Source organism: Hermetia illucens, chromosome 2, assembly GCF_905115235.1.
Source record: "Hermetia illucens chromosome 2, iHerIll2.2.curated.20191125, whole genome shotgun sequence".
Taxonomy (NCBI): Eukaryota; Metazoa; Arthropoda; class Insecta; order Diptera; family Stratiomyidae; genus Hermetia; species Hermetia illucens.
In genome coordinates, this window is record NC_051850.1 from 152,163,261 (window position 1) to 152,178,926 (window position 15,666).

General features: G+C 40.8%; 1 protein-coding gene across 1 annotated transcript; it reads left to right on the top strand.

The window, feature by feature from the left end:
* The first annotated feature begins 3,005 nt into the window (after positions 1–3,005).
* Positions 3,006–7,763, top strand: LOC119648653 (probable GPI-anchored adhesin-like protein PGA55). The gene has a single exon (XM_038050425.1). The coding sequence runs from the start codon at positions 3,225–3,227 to the stop codon at positions 7,569–7,571; it is 4,347 nt and encodes a 1,448-aa protein (XP_037906353.1). The 5' UTR covers positions 3,006–3,224; the 3' UTR covers positions 7,572–7,763.
* The last annotated feature ends 7,903 nt before the right edge of the window (positions 7,764–15,666 follow it).

A 15,666-nucleotide genomic window follows, 5' to 3' on the forward strand; every position in this document is an offset into this window, starting at 1 on the left:
TTACGTGCTACGTACAAAGAAATACACAAAACCTTTCGTACCTGAAGCGTCCAGCTTCCGGTTTCCCGACTTGTTTATGATCTAATTGATACGTTCGCTTAAAGAAGATAGCAAAAAATTGTTCTCGTTTCAAGCCAATATTTGAAAAAGAAAGATATCAGTTCCTCCTAAAAAAATGTATCCCAGTACCGGTGGACACTAGTCCGTACCAAAAGTAAATCCGGCTCTAGTTGTACATAGAGAAAAAAAAAGAGGAAGGATCCTAAAATTCTTATTGGTTATAGGACTGATCCACATATTATAGTTAATAACCATAAAAGGAGCGTGATATTTCCCAAGGACACACCGCAATTTTCCTTAATGTTGCATCAATATATATATATATAAAATAAATTCAGGGCCTGGCTGCACATTTGCCTGATATCCTTTTTTTCTTTTCCAAAGTTTGAATTTGAAGGTTTTTTGATAGGAGAGAAAGGGCTTTAATTATTTCTTTAATATTTGCAGAGACAAAAAGGCCTCTAGAACAAGTCGAGGAAGCGGAAGCTGGACGCTTCAGGTATGAAAGCTTTTGTGTGTTTCTTTTATAAATACACGATTTCCACCAAACAGGATCATGCTGTACGTTATAACCTATATTGTTACAAAATTTTCTGGTTCTCGGATGAACTTAAGGGGGGTTTTGCAAACACTTACTATTTGAACAGATGTTATGGAGGGTATTTTTGGGCTTCGACACCCTATAGTGGCAGGATTCTGATTTTTTTCAGATTTTTCGGCTGGGTAATATCTGAGAATGGGTCCCTGAAAGAAATGATGACTTTTGACGCCCCGCGCTCCCCACCTTTCCACCAAATATAAAATCTTTGGCTTCGGAAAGTACTAACCGGGACCTTTCATTTGATACCCCACATGATCATATTTGGTGAAAAAAAAATGCACCCCCCCCTGCATGTATGGAGAGACCCCCCCCCTTCAATTCGACTTAGAAGGATGTTACCCACTGTATGCGTGAGCGTTCACAGTTCCCAAATTTAGTGTCAATCGTTACAACCGTCTCCGAGAAAAATGCGTGTGACAGACAGACGGAAGAACAGACAGAGAGTTAACCGATTTTAATAAGGTTTTATTTTACACAAAACAAAACTTTAAAAATCAATGCTATGTCCAAGTTTTCACCTTAGAGAGATTGTAGATTATATAACGAATTAGTACGAGAGCAGGCCACTGGGGACCTTTAGGAGGTACTTTCTTTCAACTATAAGCCACAACAAGAACGCCAAAAGTACTAATTATTTCGCATTCATACATACAACAAAACTATTCTAATGAACCCTGTGCAAAAAGCGCCATATTCCGCATGAACAACAACAAAAATCCTGTAGAGGTAGTGGAAACTCCATTCAATTGGAAGTTATTACCATATCATGGTCACTTCGACCTCGGACGCAAAATTTATTTTTATATTCAAAATCTTCGAAATTCGTCTTAGTCACTTATCATTATTTCCCGCTGTCGACCATCAATGCACTCAAGCATGAGCAAGGCTACTGGGTTTGACGTCCCCATGGGGATCCGTGAAAAACCGAGATTCCGAAAAAAAACATCTCAATAGCTTGATACACAGTAATCATGTTGGGTTCCACTCTGGATTTCGTTGCAATAACCATTGAGCGACATATTATCGGGCAAAATGTTGGGATAAAATTCAAAAGAAATTTGAAGTTCAAAGCGTAGTCTGACAAGGTGGAATTCTGTCGCCAATAATATTTCTCTTTGTTAGCAGTGATATTCTTTATACTGCCTTGTCTGGGGAACATGAAGGACTTGAATGGGGGATGACATCCTTCTTCAAACACCTGGACCACGCGGATGACACCTGTTTGCTCTTTTATCGAGACACTGGCCTTAACCAAACGGCTTTGGATTTATAAAGAGAGGCGAATGGAGTCGGACTGAAGAGTAACACCGATAAAACCAACGTTTTTAGTCTGAATGGTCACCTCACTCTTTCTATCTGCATTAACGGGCAGAAAATCCATTAATTTGTCTACCTTAGTAATGTGGTTTTTCCTGATGGTGGAACCGAGCTGGATATCATCTGACTCATTATTATATGAAAATGGAGATGCCCCCACGCCAACATCTAGTTGAGACAGTTTTGTGCTAATGTTCTTTCTGTGTTGCTCTATGGGAGTAGGGAGTATGTTAGCAGAAGTAGGTTATTCTGCACCCATTTTCTCTCTGTGTTGGTTTGTGGGAGTAGCGCATGGAAAGTGGTCACATTATTACTCAAAAGCTCCAGGATTTTATTAAGACTTATCTCCGCCATGTCGTCGGTGTTACTCTGAACTCAGAAAATCTCAATGCAAAAGCTACGCGCTTGTACGAGCCAGTTAAAGGTAGATTTATTATTTAGAGAACGGACACGAAAATAGTTGCATAGCATTTTACGGAAAGGGGTCAACTCCGTTGCTGGCTACGCCGTGCAAAGAAATCTACCATCCCAGAATGGCCTACGATTGAGTCGCTCTGGCGCAGACCAGTGAAGAATGAAGGCAGGCTTCTCGGGAAGCTCTGGGGGAGCTGAAGAACATCTCGGTAATATCAGCCATCATATGATATAAATATATCTATCCGATTAATTTCGAATCTTGCCTTTTGAAAAAGTTTCAGACCAACAAACGGAAAGCTCATATGAGTGGTTATTATAATATGTCAGCAATTTTCAGTGAATTTTGATTGAAATTTAGTCTGTCGATATGTATTACGTTGTACATGAAGCAGAAAATCCAAGAATAACTGAAACTGCTTACGTTTCTTATTATCTAAATAACACCGGAAATTCTGTTGCAAAAGAATTAATATTACATATCCAGCTGTTTTGTATCATTTTAAAATAGCTCCTCGACTTCCCCTAGTATAAGCGATAAAATCTGCAGAGTATACCAGATATCAAAGATTAAAATATATAAGATCAGTCGCGAATCGCGTGTGTTATCGGTACGCGCAGTGGTACGTTGTTGGAGAAGATGTAATCGTGCCAAAAGGATTGTCCCAAATCAGAAAGAATTCGACTCGACGTCACCAGATATACACGGGAAACATTTGACCAATCAATTAGTGATAATCGAAATTTCTTCTCAATCTTCTATTTATACATCCATTAAGTGAAGTGGCAAACGTAACGAACTTTACCGGGCTAGGCGAAAATTTCGTCTTAAATGAAGAAAGGAAATTCGAAAACAATGACGCAAGAAGAGCATTTGGAAGGTGGCCATCAGATAGATAAATCCGTATACGATCAAGTCAATGAAGTTTCAACTAGCAGCAAAACTTCCGCTAAAAATAGCGGGAAGAAGAATCCCAAGTTGCCCACAAAGATTCAGCAAACCGATCGTCGGATTAACCAGTCCAATAAATCTGCCATCGGCAAAGCATCAGCTAGTGCTAATTCGAAAGTTCCGAAAACTGATCGCGATCGTAACGGTCGGAAAAGTACTACTAAGAAAAGTGATCCATTAAATCGATCAACCGTGGGAAATCGAAACGAATGCGCCAGTGCTAGTATCAATGACAAAAAAGGTGATCCTGAAATGACTATTCTAACGCACCAAAATAGCAGTGATAGTCTACGGGAAACGGAATCATTGGATATTAGTGATAATAGCAAGAATGTGGGTGATACGGTTGTAAGTGTAAACACTGGGACAGAGCCAGATAAAGATAGTATCGGTTTCCCCGAGTCAGAGAAAACCCCGACGGCAATTAACACTGACCTTCAAAGTGATGGGGCTATTAGTGGCAGAGGTCCAACAATTGAACACAAGAACAAAATTAACGTGAACAAGAAAAATGAAGCGGCTGAAGATCAAGCGAAAATTCCTCTTGGGAATTCAAAGGATACTGATGACGAGGAAAAGAAAACGAAAGACTCAATTAAAAAGGGGTCCTGCATTAAGCCATTACCCCCGAGTGATGACCCGATAGAACGCCTCAATGCCTTAAGGGCTAATATATCGAATGCTTTGAAAGAAGTTAAAGCAGTTTTAGATCAGCATGCTCCTCCTCCTCCTCCTCCTGAAGAGGGAAGTGGAAATACTGGAGAAGAGGGTGTTGTTAAATTTCGCTTTGTAAGACGCGATCGTAAGAAAAGTATTATCAAGTTTGATGAGGAGGAGATCATTTGTAATGTTCCTGCGGAGGCTCCTACCACAACTGCTGAGCCATTGCCAGAAAAACCAGAGAGCTCCGTTGGTGCTGAGAGGTCACAGAAGGATATTGATGTTTTTCCAGACAAATCAAATAGTGGACGACTTGAAACTGATACTTCTCTAAACAAAATCAAAGGGGATGAAATTACGCCGAAAAGCGACCTGGATTTGTCTGCAAAAGGCAAATCTGAGGAGGACATGGATGTATTAGCTACGAATATAGAAAGTTCTGGGAAATTCGAGGAAAAGTTAGCAATAAATGAAAATCAGCAGCCAAAAGATCAGAGAACCAATGATAACAGAGTAGAAAGGCAGGATATGAAAGGTGAAAATCATATTCAAAAAGATACCTTAAATAGAGAAAGTAAAGTAGAGAAGGTAAACGTATCTATGCACAATGTAGCTCCGGTAAAATCTGGAATGGAAAACAAGGTAGAGCCACAGAACGAACGAATATTAGAATCAGAGCAGACTGATAAAATGCCAGAAGTTACAATAACCGAATCAAAAGCCGTACCTGAAAAACCAATTCTGGACAAAAAGATTTCACAAGCTGACAAGGTTTCCTCTATGAACAAATTAACTGAGCCGAACAAATCGAGACCAAAAGTTAACGAAAAAGCAGAGACAGCGAAAAAAGGAGAAGAATCAACTGCGAAGAAGGGGCAAGGTAAATCATCCACAAAACCTGTTGGCCAGAATTTTACTGCTGGCATAAAAGAGGCTAAAAAGTGTGAGGAAGTACCAACTTCAAAGCAGTCAAAAGATACACCTAAAAAAATGCTTTCCAAAGTGCAAAATACTCCCCTAGCTCCGTCAGCAGTTAAAGAGACGACTCTTCCCTCAAGTGCGCCAAAACAAATATCCGTGAAAAAGGAACAAACTACAAAGAAATTACAAAAGGACCAAAAAGAAAAAGCGAAAAAGTCATTACAAGAAAGACCTTCAAATTCAAATATAAATTCAGTAGTGGCTCAAAAGCCTGAGAGTGCTAGTATTGTCAAGACGAAAGAAAAAGACATTGAAAAGGTGCCTGAAATCAAGTCAGAAGAAAAAGGAGATACATTTAAAAAAGAAACTGACATTAGTATAGCAGCGGAAGCAAATGTAAGTCCTAAGAAGCAGGTGGAAATATGCGCAAATGTTGAACACAAAGCGTTAGAGATCTTAACTCAAACAAACAAGAAAACTGATAAAAAATCGAGTCCGATGAATGATGCTCCGGTTAATGAGGTCATCAAATCGGTAGACAAAGTGTTACCCAAGAAAGAAAGCAATATATCCACCCAGCAGATTATTAGTAAGCCAGATCAAATTGAAGCGGAAAAGACTTTAAAGAAAGAAACAGTGTCTGCTCCGGTGAAAATAGAGCCGAAAGCCGTTGAAAAGATAGCACCCAATCAAAATGCTGAGAAAGCCAAAGCAACTGTTACGACGAATTTGAAAAAATCACCTACTGACAAAGAAATAACTGTGAAACCGCCCGTGTCACTTCGGGCAAAACGGGGAAGTCTGGTAGAAGCACCTAAAATTTCTCTAAAGGAAAACATTTTAAAACCTAAAAGAGCTTCAATTGGCAGTGAAAGTGACCTAGTGAAGATTGCAGCAAAGTCAAATGAAAATATTCTAAGAAGTTCTATAGTTGCAAATGCAGCTAAAGACAAACCTGCCACAGTGAAGAAATCTACGAAAGGCCATGAGGATGTTCCCACACAGGTGATATCTACAACTGATACTACGGCACCAGTGTCTACCACTAATAAAACATCAGTTCTTAATGTAACTGCACAGAGCGAACCCACTAAGACTACCACTAAGTTAAATAGTGCAGAACTCGAAGTTTCCGCCAATAGCAGTGCAACATTGAAGTCCTCCCCTTCCTCTCAGGCCAATTCTAAAAATGATTCATCAGCGGAAATAATACAAACACAATCGAATGCTATAAACGCGCCAGTTACTCAACCAATTCCGATCAAATCCAATGTCGGTGCCAAGATAGATACTGTACCAAGCCAAACAACTTTAGATGTAATTAAGCCACTAATCAGTTCGGCAGATAAACTTGTATCAAGTGAAAGTGTCGAACTTAGCAATAAGAATAGTGTTGTGGAATCATCTTCTGAGATGACGGTGGTTAAAAAAGATACTGTGCCGAATATTGCATCTAAACAATCCCTTGAAGAACTTAAAGAAAATATGAAAGACAAAGCAAGGATATGTGAACCTCTGGACAATAATTTAAACTTAATTCCAAAAATCAGTGTTGAACCAAAAGTGAAGAAAGAACAATTATCACTGGAAATACAGCCAATAAAACTACAAAATGGTGAAGTGCAACCCAGTGACACTAAAGACCCTTCTCATCATGACGAAACCGATGATGAATCTGTTCCAAAAGTGCCGCATCAAATAGAATCGCGACGTGAAATTCAGTTACGTGAACTCAGTGCGGGCAGTAAACAAACGAAAAATGCTGGAAGCCAAACACCGCCAAAACTTAAGCATGTCCAAAAAATAGACAAACATTTTGAAGAAGCCAGAATAAAGGAAGAAGCAAAAGGAGTTAAAGCTGATTCAACAGAAAAAGTTTTAGTGGAAAAAGAGGCAGAAAAGGAAAAACCAAGTGAAAATTTGAAATCAAAGCCCCCGACTGTTCCAGTTGCCCAGAATCAAGTAGTATCAACGGAGCAGAAGGACACAACTGCAACTACTATTACACCAGCTCTACAAGAAACTCCAATTTCAGAACCAATCCAAGAATCACCTCTGAAAAAAACAATATCCACAAGTACTGAAGACCTATCCGCAGAAACTGAATCTACTGGAAATGAATCCGATTCCAAGAAACCAGAAGATTCGAAAAAATCACGAAAAACCAAAAAAGTCATCATCAAGCGAGTCAAGCGAAGATTGTCTCTTGCGGACGATGCACCAGCGGAACCAGAAATCTGCGAAAAGCCTATTGCAGAACCGCTAGTTCCAGAACAGGCGCCAGAATCTGAACCTGAAGAAGAAGAAGAGGAAGAGCCATCTGTCGAAGAACCTCCCGTGCCGAAAGGACCCAAATCATGCCTAATAAAACGATCCTATGATCCAGGCGATATTGTAATGTATGCCGACCGGGTGAGGAAGACAGTCAAATGGAAGAAGGCAACCGTTCTTGACAAGATCACCGATATCTCGTATAAATTGGAGTTTGAAGATGGAACTCAGAAACCTGCTCATATCAGTTATATCAAGAAATATACAGACAAGAAAGTACAATTCGGAGGAAAAGAGTATTTGGAGATTGACTACGAACAGGAGTATGAATCATCATCTGAGGAAGAACCATATAGTATTTGGGCAAGAGCGTGAACTTCCTATTCATTTGTAAATATGAATATTTCGGTAAAGTAATTATCAATATTTATAAAAAATTAGATAAATTTACATCAAACTAAAATGTTTCCAATTGATGTATATGCGTTACAAAGTTTTATTTGTAAAAATTTTGTAACTTTCCAAAATGTATCTTGTTCCAAATAAAGTGAATTTCTGTTTATACGAGTTAAAAGATTTTGAATTGTTTATAGGTTTTAAAAAGGTTTATCACTAACATTACAGATTTAAATATACACAGTAGACTGAAATGAAATGGGATATACTCGTATCGACTCACTTTCGGAACTAAGTAAACGGGTTGTGCTTTATTATTATTGAAGGAAATCAAGTCTTCCTATCTTACCGTCTAAGAAATCTGCATACATTAGTACAAACTTTACCTTTACATCCTGCTCTTCAGATACAATTTTTTTTGACGTTTATAAGACCAGTTGAAAGTCTAGCCAGGTGTTTTTTAGTCACCTCAAAATTATCAAAACAATATCGACCACCAATCACACACAGAACCAACTCAGCATCTTCTGCAATACAGATGATAAATATTATATTTTAATGAGGGTGTTATACTACCCAAACTTCTGTCAATTTGGCATACACTGGAACTGCTTTATAAGTCCACACTAGCTAATCCCTTATCTCAGAAAGTCCAATACGGCAAATTATATATAGTTCCAATAAAGAAAGGCAATGTGGGCGAAGGATGAAGGTGAGTCTCCCGCGCCTAAAAAATTGTACCAACTGGTCCTCCAGGTTGGGGGCTGGGTAGGGCTGACAACCCTACACGGAAAACAACGAAGCCACAACAGGAGCCTCGGACTGGATGCATTTTACAACGACGAACCCGGCAACGAAAAAGGAATAACGATTTGCGCATTTTCTCATAGAACGTGCGTTCCCTGTACAGAGATGGAGTTTCCAAGCAGCTAGCCGATACCCTGTCCCAATATAGGGCTGATGTAACAGCATTGCAGAAGATGTGTTGGACAGGGACCGGTTTCCTGGAAAAGAGTCACTACACCATACGGAGTAGGTTTCTTAATAATAATAATAATAATAATAATAATCGTTGGCACAACAATCCATATTGGATCAGGGCCTTGAAGTGTGTTAGAGCACTTCATTCAAGACCGTATTAGGTTTCTTAGTCAGCCAAAAAAGGAAACCTGCTGTTATCGGCTTTGAAAACATAAGCGAACGCTATGCACTGTGTGCTTGCGAGGCAAGTTTAGAAACATAAGCCTCATTGACGTTCATGCCCCAACAGAGGAGACTGCAGAGTCGGAAAAGGATACTTTCTATGAGGCAGTAGAACGAACCCTCGGAGCCTGCCCCAGATATGATATCAAAATCATACTTAGGGATTTTAACAGCCAAGTAGGGAAGGACCCGTATTCAGGCGATACGTTGACCCCCATAGCTTACATCAAAATACAAATGATAACGGAGTACGGATTATTCAACTAGCAGTGTCACAGGAAATGGTTGTCCACAAACAAACGTGGGCCTCTCCAGATGGGACCACTTTCAACCAAATTGACCACGTGCTGATCGAACGCCGCCACCTTTCAGCCTTGATGAATGTCAGAACATATAGGGGGGCCAATATGGACTCGGACCACTATCTCGTTCGCATGGTGCTCCGAGCTCGAATTATGACACCACCTACAATCCCCTCTGACAATCAGGTGAGAGTAAATACTGAAGCCATCCACAACATAGCCCTCCGCGACAACTATAAGGGGGAAATGGATGCCGCAATATCCGCAGTCAACAGAGATCCTGGAGATGAAGCATCAACAAATGATCTTCACAATCACCTGAATAACGTTATCATTGATACGGCCACAAACATACTTGGCCCCAGCAGGAAAAAGAGTCGGAACGGCTGGTTTGACGATGAATGTAAGCTAGCAACGCAACGGAAGGATGCGGCATACCGAGTAATAACATATTGCATTCCCAAAGGACGCGAGCACGCGCGGAGACTTATCACGAACTCCAGCTTCACAGACGGAAAAAGGAAGCCTGGGAGAACCAACAGGTCTGTGAACTAGAAAAGTACAGGGAGCAACCGTACCAGGCGCGCAAGTTTTACCAACAAATCAGCAGGATGACGCCTTACACACCTCCATGCTCATCATGCCGAGACAAAGAGGGAAATCTGATTTCCGACAGAATGGACATATTGGAGCGATGGGTTGAGTACTTTGATGAACTACTGAACAACCAGAACATCGGCGAGTTGGAGGTCCTTCCAACTGAAGACGACGGACAAATATTGCCACCACCCAGTATAGGAGAAACAGTCCGTGCAATTCATCGGCTTAAAAATCATAAGTCGCCAGGAGCCGATGGAATTACAGCCGTTAAATATAAAGGCGATCAATTATACCAAGTGGTTCATCAAATTATGCTCAAGGTATGGGACAACGAATCAATGTCTGACGACTTGCAAAGAGGCATTATTTGTCTCATATATAAAAAGGGGGATATCACACAGTGCAGCAATGATATAGGTATCACCTAACTACTGGCCTATGCTGACGACATCGACATCATGGGAAGAATAACCCGAGAAGTACAAACTGCCTTCATCCAGATTGAGCAGGCGGCGCGAGATCTTGAGCTGCACATTAATGAAGGAAAACAGAATATATGGTGGCAACGTCAACACCGAAAACCAACCAACCAACAAATCAAACCGCACTGGTCAAACGGGAGGAATAAAGATAGGAGAATACAACTTTGAGAATTTCTCCTATTTAGGATCGAAAATCACAACCGATAACAGCTACGATGATGAAATCCGGGCTCGGTTGTTGTCAGCCAACAGAGCCTATTTCAGCTTACAAAACTGTTTCGCTCGAAACGTCTCACCATAGGGTCAAAGCTCTTACTGTATAAGACAGTCCTCATGTATTCCTCGGAAACTTGGGTTCTTAACAAGAAAAATTGCGAACTCTTGGTCGCGTTCAAGAGAAGAATTTTTGGCCCCCTACATAAGGATGGACGATCATAACGTCACAACGACGAAATCTATGAGCGATACCATGACCGTCAGGGTGTGGATAAAATCCGGTTCAACAGGTTACGGTGGGCGGGTCAATTAATCCGTATAGATGAGGATGATCCGACTCGGAAAGTCTATAAAGGCAATATTTATGGTAGAAAAAGAAAACGAGGCAAACCCTGCCTGAGATGGAACGATGGCGTAGGTCAGGACGCCAGACAGCTTTTAGGGATATCGAATTGGTGGACCCTGTCGCAAAACCGGGATGTCTAGAGTTCTTTATTAAGACAGGCTTAGACCGGATACCGGTTGTTGCGCCGTTGATGATGATGATAAATGTGGACGAAACGACAGGCTAAGTTTACAGGAAATTTGGTAAAGAAATATGTTCACATATGTATCAACTTAAAAGCAAACAAGCCGAAGTTAATCCTACTGAAATATCTACAGCCCTAAAAGAAAGTCTCGAAATTAGATCGTTCTATAATATTAAAAAACTGATTTAGAATAATGCAGCTTCTTGGAGGATAGCAATTGACGAACCGATGAAATGAAGAGGGCATTATACAGGCCCTAGTTATCAAGAGTTTCCGCCCAGGAAATCATTCCGTAATCACCGTAAGCGGTGAACCTTCCACATCTAAATATCCATTAGAAAAGAAAAACACTTTTGCGAAAAAAATATGGTAAGTAAGCTGTCTACTGTCAATTTCAGGACCATTATGAGACAATCTAAGCCCAACCGTTGTTTTCAACTCTCCGGGGAGACTTGCATCTGCTCAAACGTGTACTTTGATACACCGGATATAACGCGTTTGCCAGTCATGAAAGGCCTTCCAAAAACTATTTGCCGGAGAGCTGTCCAGTGTCTTTGTACAGTGGTCTTAGCACCTTCAATGGGGTCAAATCGTTGTTCCGTCATGGCTCTTTTAAGTGAAGAAAGTCCGGTGGCTGATGCAACTTGGTAATGTCATACTGAGCTGGCAGCTTCCGCATGACCATGGCGGTGTGGAACGGCGCATTGTCGTATTGTAGCTCCCATGAACCTGCGATCCAGCACTTTAGCGTAAAGCTGTGCATTTACGGTTTGCCCAGGAGGCAAAAACTCCTTATGGTTGACTGTGAACATGATTTTCAGATTGGACTTGCTTATCCTGGTCTTTTTCAGACGAAGAAAGTTGATTGTATATCATTCAAAATTTTTTCGATTCTTGGAGGGAAACTTTGGATTTCTTCCAATGCAATTTCAAATATCTGTTAAAATTTACAAATGGAATGCTTTTGGTTAATCACCTCATTTCCTCATTGTCAAATTTTCTACAATGATAGTTTGAACTGTCCCGTATGAAATTCTTGGCAGTCAGACGGATCGATAGCCAGTGATTAGAATCCTACAATGGTTTCACTTGCATCACATTTTCGACAGCCTATGATGTTGGTGACAGGCGATCGGCGCGGCTGTTATTGTCAACGAACTCTCCTCCCTATCAGAACAAGTTATGCCACTCAAAAACACTTGAGTGACTCATGGCAGACAGAGATGATGCCATTATTCACCGCTCCCTAGGAACATTCAAAATTTCTAACCAATCCTTACCGAGTTTACGAAAGCGACGCCAAAACAGATTGACTGGTTTAAGGGCTGCTAATATCATACGTTCGTGATGGGCGTTTATCTTTTAAATTTAAAAAAATGACAAAATATATCAATTTGTAATTTTGACCACCTATTACATAATAAAAAGACAAAATTATGGCTACGATGCAGCACTATTGCTCCAAAAATAAAATGTGTACCTCGTAAAATCCAGCCAAAGATATCAATCAGAAACCAAAATATCAAAGGATTTCTGTAAGTTTTGAGTAACAGATATTGCGTGAACCTCAATTTAGAGAAAATATGGCTTTTCATCAAAATTCGGCCACTTGTCTATTGGAAGAAGTATACCAAAATGTTACAACATCCTGCTCGCTAAAAATTGACGTTCATGTGGAAAAAAATCGGATGAGTATTTTTTCCGAATTCGACGAGCTTTGAAAAAAGATTGAATGAAAAAGAATCTCGCAGTAGCTAGAAATGAGGTAAAATGAGCGCTGAGGAACATAAGAATTGAATGGGCTTTCGGAAGAATCTAATGTCTTTTCCAATCATCCCGTCAAAGTGATGCCGAAAAAGGTTCAATCTTTGCTTAACATTTAAGAAGTGCTTTTCAACCCGACCCTCAAATAACAGGGGAACAACTATAACTTTCGATTCCACAAGATAACTCAAAGTTTCAAAGTTGTCAAAATTTTAAGATCCCCATCCATTCGAAAGACCACATCCACCCTAAAAAGGCTCCTAGTCAGACTTACCGAGAACAGAGCCCTAACCCAGAAGAACTACCTTTTATGCGGCTTGCCGCTAAAATAATTCGAATTCACCTAGAACGAGCACAACGTGCACCAAGCCATTAAGAACACGGTGAGAATAATCAGGATGCTTTACAATAGGTTGCAAGAAGAAAGAAAGAAAACCAAAGGAAAAGCCGAACACGCGTACCCCAATAGTGTCACGGGCGACCCAAGTGATACCAAAGCACATGGTCATCGATCTTTGATCAAGTAAGATAGTGCGAGACAAAGAGAGAAGCTCTAGGGAATCAACAGGCGCCAGAAAGGAAAAAAGGCGTCTTGACCAGTTCAACAAACGGAACTAAAAGTCCAGAAAGGGGAAAACATGGCCCCAAAGTGGGAATTCCGGCTAGCGAAGCGAAACCAAAGGGAGGGAATACCGGAAGCTGGCACTTCGAGTGTTTTATCTTACACATTCACATTTTTCTATTCATATATGGCTGAAAACCTAAAATATTCCGTCATACTTTTTTCAAACTACAAGATATGCCTACATATTGCAGACGTAGATATCATGCTCATCCTAAACAAATAAATGTTATGATGACGTCATACACGTTTTAGAACGCCCAGCATTCACATCAAATGTAAAAGTTTCACTTTATTTTTTTTTAATAATAGTTGGATTTTCTTCAAACTTCCCAGAGTTATGCTTTATACCACTGCCAAATTCTAGCTACTTCTACCATGGACCTAAGGGGGGTTTTCGGCTAAATTTCTAAAATATGCTAATATACTATCATTAACTTTATTTGTGCACATATTGGAACGGGATGCATTTTGAGGCCTAAATTCATCACTGTGATTTTTTTTTCAGATTTTTCTGTTGGGTAGGTTCTGAGAACAAGACCTATTACACTTTTAGGGGTTCTTATTTTGAGCCCTCACTCCCCTAAATTTCACTCGAGATATAGGACCAGTTTCAAAAAGTACTAATTGAGTCCTTTCATTTGATACCCCACATGACCATTTTCTGTGAAAGAACCCTTAAATCTAACACAAAATGATGCCACTTGCTGTATATAACGGGATCCACGAACCAGACGCTCTAACCAACTTTCGTAACAATCGGTCTAGCCGTTTCCGAATAAATCGGGTGTGACAGACAGATAGACAGACAGACAGACATCGACTCGATTCTAATAACATTTTGTTTCACAAAAAACCTTAATAAAAACGATGGTTGGAGTAAGGCCGTAAACAAAACAAGGAACAAGAAACCAAAGGTGCAAATTCACCCAGAGGCAAATGTAATCTCCAGCAAAAGATATCTATCGTATGCGGAGATACTGAAAAAAGGGAAATCTGAACCCGACCTAAAAGACCTTGGCGGATATGTTAGCAAAATCTGGACGACCCAGAAAGAGGATTTCATGTTTCCGCTGAAAAAATTCAGCATGGGAAAAACTGAAGCAACAATTCAAGTTGGAGGAGTTCGAGGAAGAGAAAAGCTTGTGGTGATACTCAAACGGCCACAATGTGATTGCCAGTGGAGACATCGCAGAAGTTATTGACTGTGGGGAAGATTCGGATTGGATGAGTTGTTTACCGATTAAGGGAACAGATCTCTCTAAAAAGGTACTTGGAATGCCTCATGGTTGGACACTTTGCGAGGGCAGGCACCAGAGATGATTTATTGCTAAGGAGTGCAATAGAGACCTCAAATTCATTTTGTTCGAAGGAAAGGAGGAACGAGATAACCGGCATATTTCTGAAATCCGCGATGGAGATTGCTGTTATTAGTGAACTGGTGGTGTATGGGTTTCAGATCCGACTGGTGGAGCGGCGATATGGTCGTGCAGTCGTCAAGCGATACAAGCAACAATAAGCGGTATATTTTTATACAGCTGCTACGCCATACCGAGTCTCACACTGGCTAAATTTGAAGATCTTACTCGCGACGCAAGGGGACGAGGTCCAAAGCCATCAAGTGGGACAGCAAAGAGACTAGCACAATGGGGCGGTGCTTATGAGAAGCATTCGCCCGATTGGATGTAGTTCTGGCCATCGAAGGTGATGTAAATACTTATCGGAAAAGGGGATCCGGTTCAATTGCAGATCTGACTTTTGTCAGTCCTGCGCTGGCTCGTGATATACCCTGGCAAGTTAGCGAGGACTTCACGTATAGCAACCACCAGGCAATCACCTTTGAACTAAAGAAGGAGCCACAGGGCTGAAATCGAAAGCGATGGATGAACAAACATTCATGAGGTGTGGCTAGTCCTGCAAAGTAGACACCTCTATGGATAGAGCCCTCCATGCCTTGTAAAGCATCTCAAAAGCATGTGATGCGTCGATATCTAGGAGATGCCCATTCCCCAATAGAAGAACCAATTATTGGTGAAATAGTGAACTTGCCTGCCTTCCATCGATTTTCCACCGATAAAGACAAACGGCAAAGAGGGCAATAGGTAGGATCGATCAAGAGGAAAAGGAGAATGCCTATAGGGAAGCCCGCAAGAACCTCAAGTTCGCCACTTAACTTAATTTTAAGCAGCACATGGGGCATACTTGCGTAAAAGCATCCGAGTATGGCTCTGCAAGGATGATGCCGAACGTAGGAGGGCCGCGGCATACTCGTAGGCTGCTCATACCCAGGATGGTGAGTACTACCTGGCTGTATGCAGTCCCAGATTAAGGAAAAGCGCTGCATGTTTTAGGCAA

What these genes read in the sequence shown, in the direction of transcription:
- LOC119648653 (XM_038050425.1), top strand. Translation starts at nt 3,225, where the DNA reads ATGAAGAAAGGAAATTCGAAAACAATGACGCAAGAAGAGCATTTGGAA.